Raw genomic sequence first — 17,682 nt, 5'->3', positions numbered from 1 at the left:
GTTTCGCGCATCTGTGCTTTGTGTCTCATGGTCGCGTTTGAAAAAATTACGGATCCAGATATCACGCAAATACATTGCTCTGACATCAAAGTACGAAACCGATGGCTCCAATCCACTATCGCGTAATTTGTCGAGGAATATCTTCTCCAAGTCGTGCACACTCCCAATTCGATGATCCACTTCCCTCCGGGTGGCGACACTAATGAATTCGCCCGTATCTTTAATCAACGGATGTTCCAAGACTTGATTGAAATTGCCTTGTTTAATGTTATAGATAAAGTTGCTTCTCTCCTTCCCAATTGGTTTAAGGTGTAATATTTCGCAAATGATAAGCCCCAAGGTGTAGATATCGCTTCGGTGGTCGTACATGTGGGATTCCATTTCAGGAGCACGGTAGATGAAAGTGCCGACTTTACTGGTGGGTGTGTCTGTCCTGCTTTCCTCATTATGAAGAACTCTGCATAACCCGAAGTCTCCAACTTTTACGGGCAAAAAGAACGAAAATTCCTCCGTCGTCGAGCTAAACATAATATTTTCTGGTTTCAAGTCGCGATGGATGATCTTATTATCGTGCATAAATCCAATCCCAGCCATTATTTGGGATATGATTTTCATCTGGAAATTTTGCATTTCCGGCGTCAATTCCTGGGATGAGTGAAGATTAAGCCATTCTCGCAAAGTTTGGCCGCATAATTCCATCTTGACACAGATCGTGGCAATAAATGTGTTCCGTTTTCTTGCTTTGTTGACCACCGTGAGGATGAATGGAAGGTCTTGGATATTTTCTGGGACAGGTTTTAAAATATTATCTAGCTCTGCTAGGGAGAAGTTTTGCAGTTGCGCCTCCTCAATTTGGACGACGTTCGGGTGAGATTTTCCTTTCATGAGGGAAGTCTCGCGGAAGACTTGTTGCTTTGCTGGTGACGGGAAAATTATTTTGGTGGCGGAGAAAAACTGGTCTTCGTTAATGGATTTGAGTACTATGCCAAAAGAACCGTGTCCCAGGTAGGAAGTAAAATTGTGGACGACCCTCTTTGATCCCATATTTACTTTATCGTGGCAGGGAAATGTGATGGCGTGGCAGAAAGTGTGGTCAAATTTGGACGTGATGGACTACGTGTCCAGAACAAGTATAAATGACTGGAATTTATTTTCTGTTGTCATGTTATGTTAAGGATTCATTGTTAATAATCTACTAAATCATTCATCACATTTGTTTGATAATCAGAAAAATTACTGATAAAAGACCTGCAGTCCGGCCGTCATATTGCCCGAGTCATTTCGTATTAGTATCATACTTGTTGAAAAAAACTTTTTCAGTCATCTGACTTCATTTCTTACTTCGCCCCATGTATTAAGCATAGATTGAAAAATGAAAGGAGTGAGGAACCTTCATTCGCAGTCACTCATCTGAAATGACTGAATCTTTCGCTCATTCACTATCATAATCAGTCACATGAATGAAAGTGAACAGGTATGCAGAATATTGAGTAATATAATAATTAGACTCCATATTCTCAATTTGCACTTGCACCTCCAATTGAATTTACTTTGAACTGAATAGCTTATCTTGGCCCAAGTGTTATTGCAAAACGGACAGACGGACAGCACGGGTTCATAAGCCTATGCTTGGCGTAATACATATGTAGCCTTTTGCTCAATATGACTCACCCGATATGTACATACCGAATATCCATTAGGCACAAACATATGTACAGAGTTGGGTAATTCCAAGTTTTTGAATGGATTACTGATTACAATTATTTAATTTTAGGGGATTATGAGATTTCGGGTTACATTCAAATTGGATTCAAATTGTAAACTAAGGATAACATTCGGGATTACTTTCAAATTTGTATTCACTAAATTACGGATTAGGGATTAATTTGATCGGATTATATTTTTTTATCACTTAATGAGCTAACTAATAAATTTTAAATATAATTCACATTTCTCGTGTTGATGATTACTTTTTAGCATGACAAATTTTTTTTTATTGTAAACTGAAAGTAAAAATGATCTCGCTGGAAGATATTTTTAGACTGATGGTGATTTTTATTAAACAACTTGGTTTTAAGGTTTTGACAGTACATAGGAGACATTCATACATATGTAATAATATGTGGTCAGAAGTGACCATACAAACTACGCAGAGTTATGCTCAAACGAAGTGTCCCTTCTAATGAGGCATAAAAACAAAAGGACCCTTTTAATCCCTTGTCCTGGGAAAAAGGTTGGAAAATGCTCAGCCCTCATAAAAGTCGACAAACTTAAAAATTGATAAATACAGAAAACTTTGTTAACATGCATATTTTAACATAAACGATTAACAAACTTGAAATGCCTACTTAAACTGCTGCAAAGTAAGTAGTATTTATTACCTTAATTAAATTTGAATTAATTTACAATCTGCTTATAGAAGAATGATACATTGAAAACTTGTAAAATCATGCAAAATCTGCACCAACTCTGATAACATAAAATAAAAATCATTTATCCATCGGGTAAGCGACCCAGCAGGATAGGAGTTGAAATTCCCAAAGAATTTATTTAATTATTTATGCACGGTCGGCATCTGATAAGATTTCCATTAATTGGCAAATGATTAGATTAAATGCGAGCGAGTGATCGGTTCGCTTTGAATGGGCACATCCTTTGTCGGTAGTCTGTCTATACTACACATATACGCACTTACCAACTATTATTATTGTGATAATCGTTGTGAATAAAACTTCAACAATAACTAAATTGGTTGTGATTAATATTCTGTGATACGTCTTACGGACTGGACTAAATAAATGCAAACGCACCCACCCATTTATTTTGACGCAATTTGCACAAATGGGGCAGAATAAGGAGACAAAATAATAATGTTGCACTAATTGAGCAGAATTAGAGACGTAATTAAAAAAATATATTTTTGCGAGTTTGCCAATCTTGTCCTCCACTAAATACCATTTCCCTACATATCTTCTCCCTCAAATCCAACATTATGATGTACCTAGATAAATTAGGTATATAACATCACATGCCCAAAACTTAACTTTGTGACTACATGCATGCTGCATTAATAAATATTCTGTACTTGTGCAACTCTGCAATGTCAGAGTTCAAGTCCATACATATCTTGCATTTACAGTTGTATTTAGAACATTGGGAATCTGAACTTCAGACCATTGCGAAATAACTTCATCATCGAATGATCGAATTTATACAAAGGGTGTCCTGCTATGAGAACAAGCTTGCTTAGCCATACATAACTGATCGTTTCTGTAGTACAGAATGTGGTTTCTACCCAATTTGTAATACAAACTAAATCAAGTAAATTGCAAGTAATCTTCGAGGGAATAACTCCAAGTAAAAAACAATTCGGGAAGCGATTATATGCACTCAGGAGGGGAGCTTGCGAGGTTGATAATAACAGATCTTGATACCCTTTGGATATGTGATAGGGTCTCATGAGTGTACTAAAACCCTGAAGTGGTTTGACTCCATGGCCACATTTGCGCCCGCCACACCCACTCAAAAATGCCCAAAAAACGCTTCCACTCCAGTTTTCACTCACTCAAATCCACGTCAAAAATCCAATTTTACTCGGATTTTGAAATTTCTTTCATCATTACCCTCCCAGATAGTTGCTTTCTTCAATCCAATATCAAACCCATTTTTTTCGAAATTTTTAGTATTTTTAAAATTTGAAATTCTGAATGAGGATTGTTGTAGTAATCAACAACTCAAATTACGCCTGCGAAATAATCATCAGCAAAATTGAGTTTGATATGGAATTGAAGAAAGCAACTATCTGGGAGCGTAATGGTGAAAGAAATTTCAAAGTCCGAGTAAAATTGGATTTCTGGCGTGGATTTGAGTGAGTGAAAACTGGAGTGAAAGCGTTTTTTGGGCATTTTTGAGTGGGTGTGGCGGGCGCAAATGTGGCCATGGAGTCAAACCACTTCAGGGTTTTAGTACACTCATGAGACCCTATCACATATCCAAAGGGCATCGAGATCTGTTATTATCAACCTCGCAAGCTCCCCTCCTCAGAGCTATTCTTAATTGAATTAAACAAAATTTGGATCAATCAAGTGTAATTCAATGACAATCCACGCCCTTAAACCTCTATTTCTTGGAAATTTAAAACTTCAAACTTCAAAACTTTAAAATCAATCCTCATTAAAGGTACATATGTGTGAAAAGATCAAAGTTGGCTAATAAGGGTAAAGCAATAATCAGTCACTTGAATATTTAGGAATGAGAAATAACGGTATTGTGCAAAAATAAGGTGACCCCGGCTTCCATTGAACGTAGCGTCTTCCAGTATAGCCCCAGGTGTTCTACCTTGAACTACGAGATAATTGTACCCGTCAAACCTCACAATAGAAGGACATCGCACCACGTGCGTATGTTTGTACACTGTTCTAGCTGCAAAATAGTATGGGATCGGCACTTGGGCCACGTGCAGTTTTCGAGAAAAAAAGTCCGAACAATTGGGTTTTCCAAATGCGTTAAATATGCATTTATTTTCAAATTTACCCGGGTATTTCTCGGTTATCTTGTCGGTACAAGCACATCGCACCACGTTCGTGTATTTGTACTCTGTTCTAGCCACAAAATTGTGTAGGATCGGCACTAGGGCTACGTGCAGTTTTCGAGAAAAAATCCGAACAATTGGGTTTTCCGCATACTTGATGTGCATTTATGAGCAGACCTTAATTTTTCGTCTAGTGAAATTTTTGAAATTTATAGCAGAATGTAAATTTTTGCTGATCAGGCCCCGAATTTGTGGAGGTCAACCGGGACATATCCTAGGACGCTAAGTTTATTGGGCCCCTTAGGGTTTCCAATTAGTCTTCAAAAAACCAGAGCTCCGCCCTACACGACAACAAAATGTTTAGCACACATTTATCCACTAAAATAAAATGCAAAATAGTGTTTTAAAATCAATTAAGGTTAAATATTATGGGTTAGCCGGAACCATTTTGGCAGACTAAACCCGGATGGCTTGGGTATTTACTGAAATTTTCCTAATTGTCTTTCAACAAATTGCCTGATGAGAAACTGGTATGAATGCCGTAAAATTGTGATAGGTTTCAAAGGAGAAAACTATTGGTTATGTATAATCGATCCCAGAGTTGAAGTTCCGTGTTTACCATTTACTAAGACACTCTTAACATTGCAAGAAAACTGTAACAAAATATGTTAATAAATCGTACTTGTCATCATCATAAGCTACAAAATAACTTCATGGTCTCAAACCTGATCTGGTCAACGGAAGAGAGAAAATGACTTAATACATCCCGTAGACTTTACATACAAAGAAGAATAAAATATTACAATAATATTCGACGACGAGAAGCTGGTCAATTTATTCGTTTCCAGTTGAAATTTTTTTCGAGACCTCGAAATAATTATTCCTACTCGGAGCGCTTCAAATCAGACGTGATTTTGGAAACATTTCCCAGACAAGCAACGTTTACGGTTTTTAGAAATAAAAACCACATTATTTTGCGAAAGAGATGCAGATCAAACTAAAATCGTCCAAAATATTCACCACTGGACTCTTGACGATGAAGGCTTGAGCCAAGAAATATGACGTTAATCTGGAAAATTAAAGGCCATAAGTAAATTGTGAAATCAAGAAGTTGTTTTGTCGACTTTTTTTTCGACAAGGATGTCCCCTCGGTAAAAATCATCTTCCGCCGCCACTGCATGTTAGCACAACATTTTAAGTATTTATACGTTTAGTTAGAAAAACAGGTAATGGCTAACAAATTTCTGGATATGGAAAACAGGAAGGAGTGTACTGCAATTACATTTCAAACTACAACTTACAAATTACAGTTGTATCAACCCTAATTATCAGTTATAGTTGGATCGATATTATTATTTTCTTGCTAGGTTCATTCAGTTAATTCACTAAAACTTTATGGATTTACCCGATGCAGAAGTTTACAGTTGGGTGAAATTATAAAAACTACTGCACAGACTTTGCGTAGTACCTCATGCGGAATGCGGTTATTAATATTTGTTATAATTTAGGGGTAAATCCGATAAAAAATGAGGGAAATAACGTGCTTTGTATTAAGGTTTTCAAATTTGAGAGCATGGGGCACTCTAATATTTTTAAATTTTTTCTAAAATGTTTTTTGCGCTTTTCATGAGGTAGAAATAAGTTAAACATATGCAATTAAGGAATCTATGTTTTAAATATTAATTACTTATTTAAAGCGTAAGGCAAAAGAGAAATCTCATGTCGTGATGCATTTGGAATATGTGGTGTTAGTTTCGCAAGAATGACAATTTGCAGACAGGCAAATATTCCTAATTTTTATTCGTTTGAACAGAAAAATGCAATTAATATCATTGTTCGACAAAGTATAACAGAAACAAACCAATTATAACTAATTTGGGTCAAAATCTATACCTCCAGTATTCTCCAATTTTTTAAGGAAATCTAATCAGTAAATTTCGTTTCAACTGCCAATTTTGTGTCGAATCCCAGCTGTTTGGCGTGACTTAAAGCTTTTTCTTTCAGGTCGTTCGTTAGTTCTTTTTCCGTCATCCATAAGCCCCAAGACTGCTGGCCGTCGGCCCAATCTGTCGCGCCAAAAATGTAACTCTTGTTATCCGAGAACACTAAGGTTTGACGATCTGTAATATTTTGCCAAAATTTGAATAAAAAACGCACATCAGATTTTTGAAATACTTTTAATTAAAATAATTTTAGATTTTTTCACCCTCTCCAAAAACTACTCTCTTTTCATCATCCAACACGAGGGAGAAGTCCAGATCCTTGACTCCAAATGCGGACAGCTTGGAATTTTTGGCATCCCAAACACAATTTGCCTTCATAACGTCATCCTCCGTCAGAGTGTTGATAGGGCGCTGAGTCATAAATGTTGCACTCCTGTACAAGTCGAGGCGACTCCAATACACGAAATACCACGTGGGCACGGAACGCAACTTAAAAAATAGTTATGTTTATGATTCAGGAAAAAATTTGTTTAATCCGCAAAATTTAAGATTTTGCAACGCTCCCAAATAAATAAAGTGACGTGTTTGCTCTAGCAAATAAGTCCATGACTTTATTGACTAATTAATGAATTATTCGATGCTAATTCATGCATATTTGCTAATTCACATTGCAAAATTATTTAATTTGAATGGATTCTGAGGGCATCGTATTTATTATAAAATTTGACACTAGCTTTCGAAATGCTTATTCCTTCATCAGGTCTTTTCAAAATTATTTAATTCATATTCTTTAATAAATACAAATTCTTTTTTTAAAATCTTACCCACTCCCAGTCCAATCCATCCCATGTTTTTGGCTCGCAAACCTTACCTTCCTTTACAGATTCCTCGTCCAACATTTTGCTTTAAAAGTGTATAGTTCTAACTGAACAACAAAACTTCCTGTGTATTGCTGGCTTGTTAGAACGAGAATGCAATCTGTGAGCACGATTTGCATGATTTGCATACAATCTTCTGGGTTGGCCTTGCCCAGTTGCCATGCGGAGTCAGTGCACAAATACAATAAAGCAGATGTTATGGTACATATCTACATAACTAGCATTTACAAACAATATGTACTAACGAGATTAAGAGTCTTATACGTTTTCATTCATTTCTATATATTTTCTGCACAATTAAAGGACCATCCATGTATTACGTCGATTTTACAGAACTGTAGAACTCATTCATCCAACATATAAATATGTACGTACGTACACACATTAAGGGATATGAAGGTTTAGCACGAAAACTAAAATGGTGACGTACTATGTGGACGTTCCCCAACTTCGTCGCAATTAGAAAAATTAAACTGTTTAGCATAACCTCATTTGCAAGTGGGCAGAATAAATATGCATTTATATATCTTCATACGGACATACATACCGTGCTATTTTTTACCCCGGATAATAAAAAGTACCAGGCCAGGTTCATCTGTCTTGTTCCATACACTATGAATGGATATATCTACCTTTATGCATCTGGTTACAATTAATATTCCGTGCAACACTATATCTATCTTCGCCGATCAGCTTGTCAAGGTCTCGTCAATTAATATGCACAGATTCATTACATCATATCAACATGAGAGAGAGAGAGAGATGATGGATAGTACCTGGTAAAATCTGCCTCCCTCTTCCAGATCAGAATAATTTTGGTCTGGACGTCCTTCAAATTTTACACTGTCTTTTTGGTACATTGATAACTAAATACTTTAGTGAGGGAAATATGTATGAAAACTTCATCTGACTACATTATTTTTTTTACGTTGCAAGAAGATCATTCATACAATAAAATTCTCGGGCTCGTATTAGAACGCCCATACATTCCACATCAACGTCAAAAAAATTCCTTAGCAAGGTAAAAAAAATGCTTAGCACCGTTAAAAAATTCCTTTGCAACGTTAGAAAAATTCATTCGAAAAGCTAAAAAACTTCCTTAGCAAGGTTGAAAAAATTCCTTGACAACTTTGAAAAAATTCCTTGACAACTTTGAAAAAATTCTTTAGAAGTCCTAAAAAATCTTAGCAGCGTTCAGCCAGTCTTTTAGATGGGCTTATAGGCTAGTTAAATATAATTGTTCATTGTGGCTGACCGAGCAGCTCGTGCTGGCTGCTATTAAATACATGATGTGATTTTTTGTTAAATTTTATCATACTGAGATATAGTGACATGAATTTGCATGCATAATTATTAAAAACCGTATTAATCTTCCGTTAAATGATGTATGTCACAAAATATTTGCTGCTAGATGGCGTTTATTCCTTACCTTTCTTTCATCCGTACCGGAAAATCTACAAGCATGCAAAAAAGCAAGAAACAATTTCTTCTTGGTCCCATTTTCACGGAAAATCGAGAAGATAAGCGGCTGGTTTGAGGTGTGCAAATACTAATTTTGTGTTCCGGTGGAGTTACGAAATAGATGTGTAAATTGTTCGCGATGTGTGTATGTGCGTAATAGATTCTTTGCTGTGTAATCTGTTTACACGGACATGACACTGCAACAGATAAGAATTTACTGCAGAGCATTTAGTGCTATTAACATAAACTGTTGGAAATACATACATATTTGCTACGACAGGAAAGACGTCGCAAAGAGACGATAAAAAGTAATAACGAACGTACATATTAGTTCAGGTAATTAACAGAAACTGAGAACCACTAAACACAAGTCTAAATACAAGGCTTTATTTTCTACATATTTAGACCTAAAATTCGCAATGGAATATTTCTGGTTCACGATTAAAAGTAAGTTTTTTTATGCAATTTGTATTTATTTATTTTTTAATTTTCATACTCGGCGCACAAGTTGCTCGTTAGAAAAACCTGCAGTGTTGAAAAACTATTAACCCTTTAAACTGTAGCGACGACAATTCTCGTTTTATAAGAAATGGGTTAATTCGGGAGTACGACAATTAATTACTTTGCTCACAACATTAGAGAAAATTAATTTTCGCCATTTTCTCTCCGAGAAAATGTCATGTAAATGTGATGTAAATCCTAAAATTTGTTGCAATTTGGAGGGATTTCTCCTATGCCAACACAATGCTAAATTTGAAGATTTTCTTATCGAAAATTTGGATATTTCCCTATACCATGCAATGCTAAATTTTTGGTTTTTCAGTTTTGCGAGTTTTATTAAAACCCCTGAATTTCTCCTCCCGCGCCATGACCACAACATATTTATAGCGTCCCCGATTTAACGCATTTTCTTGTCGTTAATCATACACGTTAAAGGGTTAATTAAATCATTGCTTACTTACCGGAGTAAATGCATGACCCTACCAGCAGTTGAAATACCGTTGATAGAAATAAACTACTACCAACCGGGTAGGAAGCTATTACCAAATCAATACCAGTACGGAGTATAGAAGATGTGACTCTATAATATTTTTGACAATTTTTATAATTGGGAAACCTTTACTTTTTTGTATTAATAGTGATGATGGTCACATACATGATTTTCGGAGAGGTTGCCGGCGTCGCCATGGGCGTTGGTTGCGTGATGTACAAATCTGTGTGGCTTACTCCACCCAGAATGGATGGGAGCATTCCCAACGAAGAAATCCCGGAGGGCGCGACCGATGTATAGATAAATGTTCCGTAAATGTAAATTATTATGGACTCATTTAATCATGAATATGTAAGAATATAAGAGAAGGTCCATAAATCTAATTCAAAAAAATAATTTTTATACAAAATTTCAAAAATTTCTAGAAATTTCAGTTTTTGAGACCGCCGCGAAAAAAAAGTATTTTTATTCTCAGGGGACCTTAGGGTATTCAAAAAATTTCAGCCAAATCCGAGCTAGACCGCTATACTGCAATTTTGCTGTTAATTATTTCAAATATGAAAACGTTTGTAGAGTTGATAAAGGATGAATTTGCTTTTATAAGATGTGAAATTTGTAAATATGAAGCGAAATTGTGAATAAATTCAACGTCGCATGTGGAATTTTTCGCTAAATTTAGTAAAATTTATTTAATACGCGCGTCCCTGTTGTTTAAAACACACAGATACATATTAATTTACACGGGAAGACGAGTTTGCTGAGATTGCAGCGTAAAATCAAATCGTAAAAAGAAATAATTATTCGGATAGGAATCCCGCTTAGCGCCAAACAGGGCGAAATGAGAAGGCGGGATTAGCACGCACTTGGTCGCAAGTTCTCCCTCAGTTGATTTGGAGTAATCGTAATACGCCAAAACTGGAATTGAGTACTGTTCAACCTGAATAATTATGAAATTATGATATTTTTTATGCAATTCATTTGCAATGTGATGGTTTGAAATGTAACGCTTCGATTTTGTTAAAATTTTGGAATTATGAAGATCAGGTTGATGCAATGTTTTATAAGGGAATTTGTGATGGTTTAAATTTCTCAAAAATTTTGATGTCAAAATTGAAAAATGGGCAATTTTTAAACGGCGTGGGAAACAAACTCTACATTCATCCCTAAAAATCGCAAAATTTTTCAAATTTTACCTAAAATATTTTGAAAAATGCCAACCATTATACAAATTTCCTTAATGGTTGTACTGACCTTTATAATTATTAAATTTCAACAAATTTCAAAATTTTACTTACTTTTCGGCTTGCATCAATTTCACCACTAATTTTCAGCTGAAATGTAAATTTCTCCGCCTCCTTGTCATTTCCAAGCATCGTGACCCAAAATCTGTACTGCTCACCGTCATTGTGCGAATGAAAGAAGAAAGTCTGATTGTTCTTCTTTATTACCTTGTCAATACTTGGAGCCTCGGCGGCTAGAATTAATTAATTAAAATGTAAAATTGAGCTATTAGACGTTTCCGGCAATGGAAAATATTTATAGCAAAATTTAATGCGATTTTGCAAATTTGCATATAAAAAAATATAAGTAGTGAAAAAATAGAAGTTTAAAAAAATCACTATTATGAAAGAGGTAAGGACTCCATTTTTTTGGAACGGACATTACATCAACACACAATTAAATATGTACAAGCTACATACATACCTTCAAATTCATCTCCATCCATTGGACAAAAATAATCTCTACTTGTCCACTCCCCATCGAAAATTTCGACGAACTCGACTCCATGAGCGGTTTGCAAATGTTCTGAATAATCTCGGAAACCGATTGGAATCTTATCCCCACATCGATGAAGTGGTTCCTGCCGGCTCAACGCGCATGTCATCATGTCCCTTAAAGACAATTACTTATTTACAGTTGAAATAGGAAAGACTAAATAAAACCATTGGAGCACGTTGTTACATAGCATATAATTTAAAATAACGTTACCCATTTGAAACGTGAATACACGTTACAATTAATTTTAAGATTAAATAGTAAACTATGCTAACAATGGAGGTCTCCCAACGTATGCTCACAAAGTTGGACCAAACTAGCGTCAATCGATAATACAAATATAATTAGTATGAAATAATTTGCAACTGACACTGAATCCGCCAAGTGCTAAGATTGGCGGAGATATTTGCAGCCAAAGCAGAAAAAATTCGGAGCAAATTTGGAAAATGAAAAACTTTGGGGCGAATTTTCCCCTCTTTTAAATGCAACTACCAAACTTACGAATTGGGAGATTTTGTCATTTGCACATTTCATAATAATTAAAATTATGATCGATACATACCAGTTTTGTCCAAATTTGTGAGCATACGTAGGGAGACGTACATTGTTAGTTAGCTGGGTAGTACATACCTGTAGTAACAATTCGCCAAGTGATCCTTGACGTAAGCCGCGGCAATAGGGCTGACGCACCCCGTGTAAAAATTAGGACAATTGCATGTCAAGTCAAGCTACGAAAAAATATAGTTACCTCTTAAAATGCATATAGTTTTCTGTATTTAAACTTGAACTTCTTTGCAGGGAAATACTTAAATCGTCATCTGTGGAGTAATTTTAGTGTTACATCTTTGGACAATATTTGAGGAAACGTTTTGTCTCCAATTGGAAACTAATTAGTCAAAATCTCATGTAGATAGCAGTCGTAAATACTTATGTATAGAAGTGACGTCCGTATTAAAAAATATTTTAATCACAAATCCGAACATTTCATCATCAAACATAAAAACCCGTTCATTTTTCTAATTCACGACGTCACGTTTGCTTTGTAAATACACCAGTTTCTTACATTCGGTTCGTGACAAAACGTCACTTAATACCCAAGAATAGAGGCCACAGTACTTTCTCAGGTGATAAATTATCACCAAATAAAGCAATTTGTAATTTGAAATGTAATCCAGGTACTGTAATCGTAATTTGTAATTTAGGCAGTTCAATGTAATTTAATTGGAAAAGTAATCCAATCACCGGATTTAGAGTAATCGGTAATTGGTAAGCCAATTACACGATGGACATAATTGGTCCATGTATGGTGATAATTATTTACGGTGTATATAAATACTGATAAGATATTTTCCAAACCTGTCGTGACAGACGCTCAGCCAGAACGGATACTTGCAACCGTGTTCTACAAATCCCACACAGTGCTACATTTTCCGCGCAAATGCCGCACGTAATGTGCCCATTTTCACACCGATGAATCGGTGACGCGGGAGCGTCCAAGCAGATTATGCACTCCAGCGCGCCACGTAACACGGCCGGTGGGGGCGCATAGGATTTCTAGAATTTCAACAAAATTGTATCAAATATTATGCATTTGACATTTTCGAATTAAATATATTTCATTTCCCAAACAAATCATTTTTTTCGGAAAAACTTCATCCCTATTCAATTTATACATACAGGGTGGTTAAAATGTCAGGGTGGCTACAATGGAAAATTTTTCGATGGGAAAAATCCATAAATTTATATTAGCTACCGAAATTTGGTCTCTAAAATGCAACATTTTAAGAATTTTGTCATCAGTTTTGATAATATTATCTATAAAAATCTCATATAAAAATCTTGTAACTAATGGAGATTTAGGGACTTTTCTCATTTGGAAAATTTTCAATTGTAGCGTGCCATTTTAACCACCCTGTATATGTATTAATTGTCGCCAGATTTAAGTCTCAATTTAGCCTAATTCCAAGTTCCTCGTTAAATAAGTTAGTATTTAAAATTTAAATATTCATTTACGAGAAAAGTGCACTCTGCAAAAAATTTAATACAATTCACGATGAAACAATTGGTTGTGTAAAACTGGCACGGTGATAAATAGTTTAAATTTATCGAATTTTCGCTCAACTTTTAGTAAATTTTAGATCCTTCGGGTAAATTTTACACCACCAGTTGTATCATCCCAAATTTTGCTCATCTTTGTGTTTGGGTATTTCGCACTTTTAAATATTTTTCATACGAATAATTCAAAAGCTTACCTTGTTTCCAAGTTTATTTCCACAATGGACAGCGATGACAACGTTTTTCCTTCTCTGGTTTGAAGTAATAAAACATTTATTTAAAAAATTTAAATAAGTGTCCCATGTCATCTTTTCGTCGTTAGAGTTATTTTGACTACATAATTAGTTTAATATACCGAATTACTAAACTTAATCCTTAAAAGCTACTTACCTCAAAATTGTAAACTACAGTTCTTGACATTCTTAAAAATTTGTAAAGTGTGCAAGATAAATTTATTTAGTTTTTGAATTTATTTAATTTTAACCAACGGTTTGTTAAAAATTTGCTTAACTGTCGGTAAGGGATATTTAGACAGCAAAGACAGAAAGTTAATGACTAAATCTACCCATAAAAAATACCCTTCGCTTCAAAATGCTCGCAGTCAAGTCCCCTTCTTCGAAAGGGGTTAACCGACTTGAAAAGATGCCCCGTCGCTAAGCTTTATTTTTAGCAGAAATGGTTCATAAGTCAATTGGTGATGCATGAAACGAGTCATTGACAAGTTATGGATTACCCTACGTACCAACATTGACTGCTGAAGCAGGGTGATATTATTGTCGTGCCAGAAATCCTATCTTGCCAATGTCAATATGTAAAATTTTCCTCCTCCAAACTCACCAAGTCGCTACATATATTTCCGCCGCTTCTGCATACAAAATTAAACTTTGGGTTGACTATTTACTATTCGTTTCCTATGCAGGACCCATAAAGATTAAGGGCCCCTTGTACCTGTAAAAAAGGCAAAGGATGGAATTTATATATACATATGCACACGAGTTCCCGGAAAGGTAAGACTATTTGAAAAAAAGGTTTAAACTGCATGCACTCGAAAACATTAGCTTACATGATACAGTCAACCGCCGAGCTCTATCTTTTACTTCAACCGGCTCAAGTACAATGAATTGTTGAAATTTTTAAAATTCAATTTGAAATTTTTCAATTGATGTATATCACCTAATAAGTAAAAATTCTATTCAATTACTCTTACAATTTGGTGCATGCTCCCTGCAAATATTCCTTCTCATCCAAATCCGGAGTAATTCCCGACCATGAATAATATTATAAATTACGTTTTTTATTACATTTTACCAACTGTCCGGAATAGTCGGGATTATTATTTTTTATTCTGGTGACTCATGAGGGTAATACTAACTTAAATTTTGTAACTACAGAATTGTATTTAACTAATTTGAATTACCACATATTGTGCCATTAACCCAGTTTCTTGAAGAAAGGTTGAATTTCAAGGAAATCAACTAGGTTTTTATTAACACTTCATTACCGACTGGGAAATGACAGCTTATAGTACAAGACGCTTATAAATATTTTATTTGCGATGGATATTCTAATTTATCAGGTTTATTCGGCTGTAACTAATAATATCTTTATGTGGAAATTGGCAAACCTGAAGAATACGGGTTATAATCATTTATTATCGGTGCGGTGATAAATATTATCCGCCGGATAATATCCGGTAACAAAATTTTGGTAAATATGGATTTAAAAATCAGGTTAAAGTATCCATCTCATAAGGAAACCCATTGTGTAAGCCGCAGCCAGTTGCTGCATCTCGGTGACTCTCAGGAACATCGGAATTATAGATTCCTCATTACAGTTGCACTGCTGTTCAAGAGGGAGGAGTAGGATGACCACACTAATTAATACGACCACCTTGATCAACTTTTTGTAGATCGGGCTGCCCTTAGCTCCATGGCCAGGTCGACTCTGCCTCCCTGTTTCCAAAGTACCCCTAGCGACTGGATAAAATTTAGGAACGTGTTGATCAAACGGGATGGTGCTCGACATCTTCAGCTGCTTCCTGAAAATCAAGGTCAAAATACTTTACACAAGCATCAATAGATAAATTTGATATATGTACATATTCTCTCTGAATTATATGTAACCATAATGATCTATTATTTACATATCTGATCTGCTAAAATTAACAAGGAGTTACCCCAGTCGATCTAATTTAAGGAGTTATCTCATAAAGTATGAAGGGACAGTGCAAATCGGACGTGATGGATTTGAGATCAAACCACCCTATCCCTGAGGGATAATCCCTATGATAATTATAACATCATAACATGGGGCGCATTTGTAGCACCCATCATGGTACAAATTCCCCGAAAATCGATTACATGTTTTATGTACGGCCCTTATCACGCGTAATTAAGACCACCTTGGCATGGCTGTAAATTAATCATAACTTGTGTGAAATTCTACGACAATCGAGATTCTGCAAAACTTGTACCAATAATACACTTTGGTGAGCATGTCTTCATTTCGTGAGATTATCTGCATGTCACATCATCTCTATGTATTTAACTATAAACTGCAAATCATCTATCTATGCAAATCAGTTAATCAATACAGGATGTACGACTTGTTTGCAAAAATTTACGAAATTTTCGCAATCATAGAATCCCCTAAATACGCTAAATTTTAAGCTTCGCCAGTTTGCTGAATGAGTTGCGCTTCGAAGTAAGATGCTGTCGCTAAAACGCCCATTACATATAACTGTTTTGGCAAATTAATTAGTTGCCGGTTGCCTACCTATATATTCTCAAGCGTAGTGTTAAGTTGATTAAAATTTCTCCCAATTTTGTACGCGTTTCTCAATTAATGATTTATTAAGAATAATTAATATAATAATAAGTTCACACTGCATACCTTATTTATTTCCTTCTTTCGTCTATCTTCGCTATTCAACTGATAATTCAGTCATCTACACAAAATATTCCTTTGTCGAGAACACATCAACTCTTTCAAGCATACGCCAATCGACCAACCTTCAGCAGGTTAGTAAACGTCCGACTGAAATCATTTTTTAAATTCGTATAGACAAAAACTAAACATAAAAAGTCGGTAGTTCATATTTAGCTTTCGTTTCAGTAATACTGATGGCTTGTATTTTACACATAATTTTGACCATTGTCTTCATAAAAAATGAACACAAGAAAGGGTCTAATTCTGAAATACATATCTATCCATATGTACATAAATCACGTCATGAGGCGATACTAGTTTGAGTTTATGCAGTTTAGAACCTTCACAAAACCAGTGCCAAGTGGATATCCATAAGTTGTGTCACGCAAAAATCCCAATTTTTAGACCCACCTCTCTCTTATTAGCATCTGTCACATAATTATTTACATAGGCACGATATCACTGGATCCTTTCATCCCCCTTCTCTCTCTCGCCAGACATAATTTGTGGGCGCTCCCCAACGTGTAATAATCAAGGTGGGAAGGATGGGGTTCCTTAATATTGGTGCACTCGAATGGATGCGTACATATGCTCCATTTAAATTCAATGTGCTATTTTTATCCAGGCTTAAGGAATCCTAATCCTTGAAGGGAATCATGAATCCGTTGAATAGTTAAAATTCCAGAAATCCTAGTTAAAGTATGTATGAAGTAAGCAGAAAATCTATTATTTGAAGGCAAAAACACTCATTACAATCTACTACCATTATGTAGTAAGTATATTTAACAATAATTATTATTAAGTACTAACCTCCATAATTATCAGTACTGTTAGACTTTATACACAAACATATGGATATTTTTAAGAAACAAAAATTCCAATCATTTTCCAATTTTAGCATAAATTTAACATAAATCTTAACGCATAATGTTACAGTTTTAAGAATGACGTAACCCTTCTGCGAAGTGAATGCATACTGAATTGTAGATTGGTACACGATTCGAAATAAATCCAGAGTAACTTTAGCTTGATGAGGAGTAAAGTTTACTCTGGAATTGTTTTTGATTATTACGTAAAGTGAAGTATATTCTTGTAGTAATGAAAATTTACCACTCAGAA

At 35.2% G+C, this 17,682-nt stretch overlaps 2 protein-coding genes and 2 long non-coding RNA genes across 4 annotated transcripts; 1 reads left to right on the top strand and 3 right to left on the bottom strand.

Moving 5' to 3' along the window:
• Positions 1-6,294: 6,294 nt before the first annotated feature.
• On the bottom strand, positions 6,295-7,458 carry LOC110854963. Its single transcript, XM_022103390.2, has 3 exons — positions 7,299-7,458; positions 6,738-6,963; positions 6,295-6,651 (listed from the first exon to the last, which is right to left on the bottom strand). Exons 1-3 carry the CDS (start codon positions 7,371-7,373, stop codon positions 6,455-6,457), a joined length of 498 nt encoding a protein of 165 aa, XP_021959082.1. The 5' UTR covers positions 7,374-7,458; the 3' UTR covers positions 6,295-6,454.
• Positions 7,459-8,709: 1,251 nt separating this feature from the next.
• On the top strand, positions 8,710-10,451 carry LOC118436892. Its single transcript, XR_004835764.1, has 3 exons — positions 8,710-9,149; positions 9,219-9,260; positions 9,953-10,451. It is a non-coding gene; the product is annotated as an uncharacterized LOC118436892 (long non-coding RNA).
• Positions 10,452-10,466: 15 nt separating this feature from the next.
• On the bottom strand, positions 10,467-14,204 carry LOC118436891 (E3 ubiquitin-protein ligase DIS1-like). The gene is made up of 7 exons (XM_035855550.1): positions 14,026-14,204; positions 13,833-13,886; positions 12,937-13,134; positions 12,211-12,308; positions 11,509-11,696; positions 11,100-11,278; positions 10,467-10,741 (listed from the first exon to the last, which is right to left on the bottom strand). Exons 1-7 carry the CDS (start codon positions 14,053-14,055, stop codon positions 10,541-10,543), a joined length of 948 nt encoding a protein of 315 aa, XP_035711443.1. The 5' UTR covers positions 14,056-14,204; the 3' UTR covers positions 10,467-10,540.
• A 1,063-nt stretch (positions 14,205-15,267) lies between these two features.
• Positions 15,268-17,310, bottom strand: LOC118436962. Its single transcript, XR_004835815.1, has 2 exons — positions 16,528-17,310; positions 15,268-15,673 (listed from the first exon to the last, which is right to left on the bottom strand). It is a non-coding gene; the product is annotated as an uncharacterized LOC118436962 (long non-coding RNA).
• Between the last annotated feature and the right edge of the window lie 372 nt (positions 17,311-17,682).

The sequence above is a fragment of the Folsomia candida genome, unplaced genomic scaffold, assembly GCF_002217175.1.
Source record: "Folsomia candida strain VU population unplaced genomic scaffold, ASM221717v1 Fcan01_Sc011, whole genome shotgun sequence".
NCBI classification, from domain to species: domain Eukaryota; kingdom Metazoa; phylum Arthropoda; class Collembola; order Entomobryomorpha; family Isotomidae; genus Folsomia; species Folsomia candida.
Note: the sequence above shows the minus strand (reverse complement) of the source record. Positions and strands in the feature narration are given on the sequence as shown.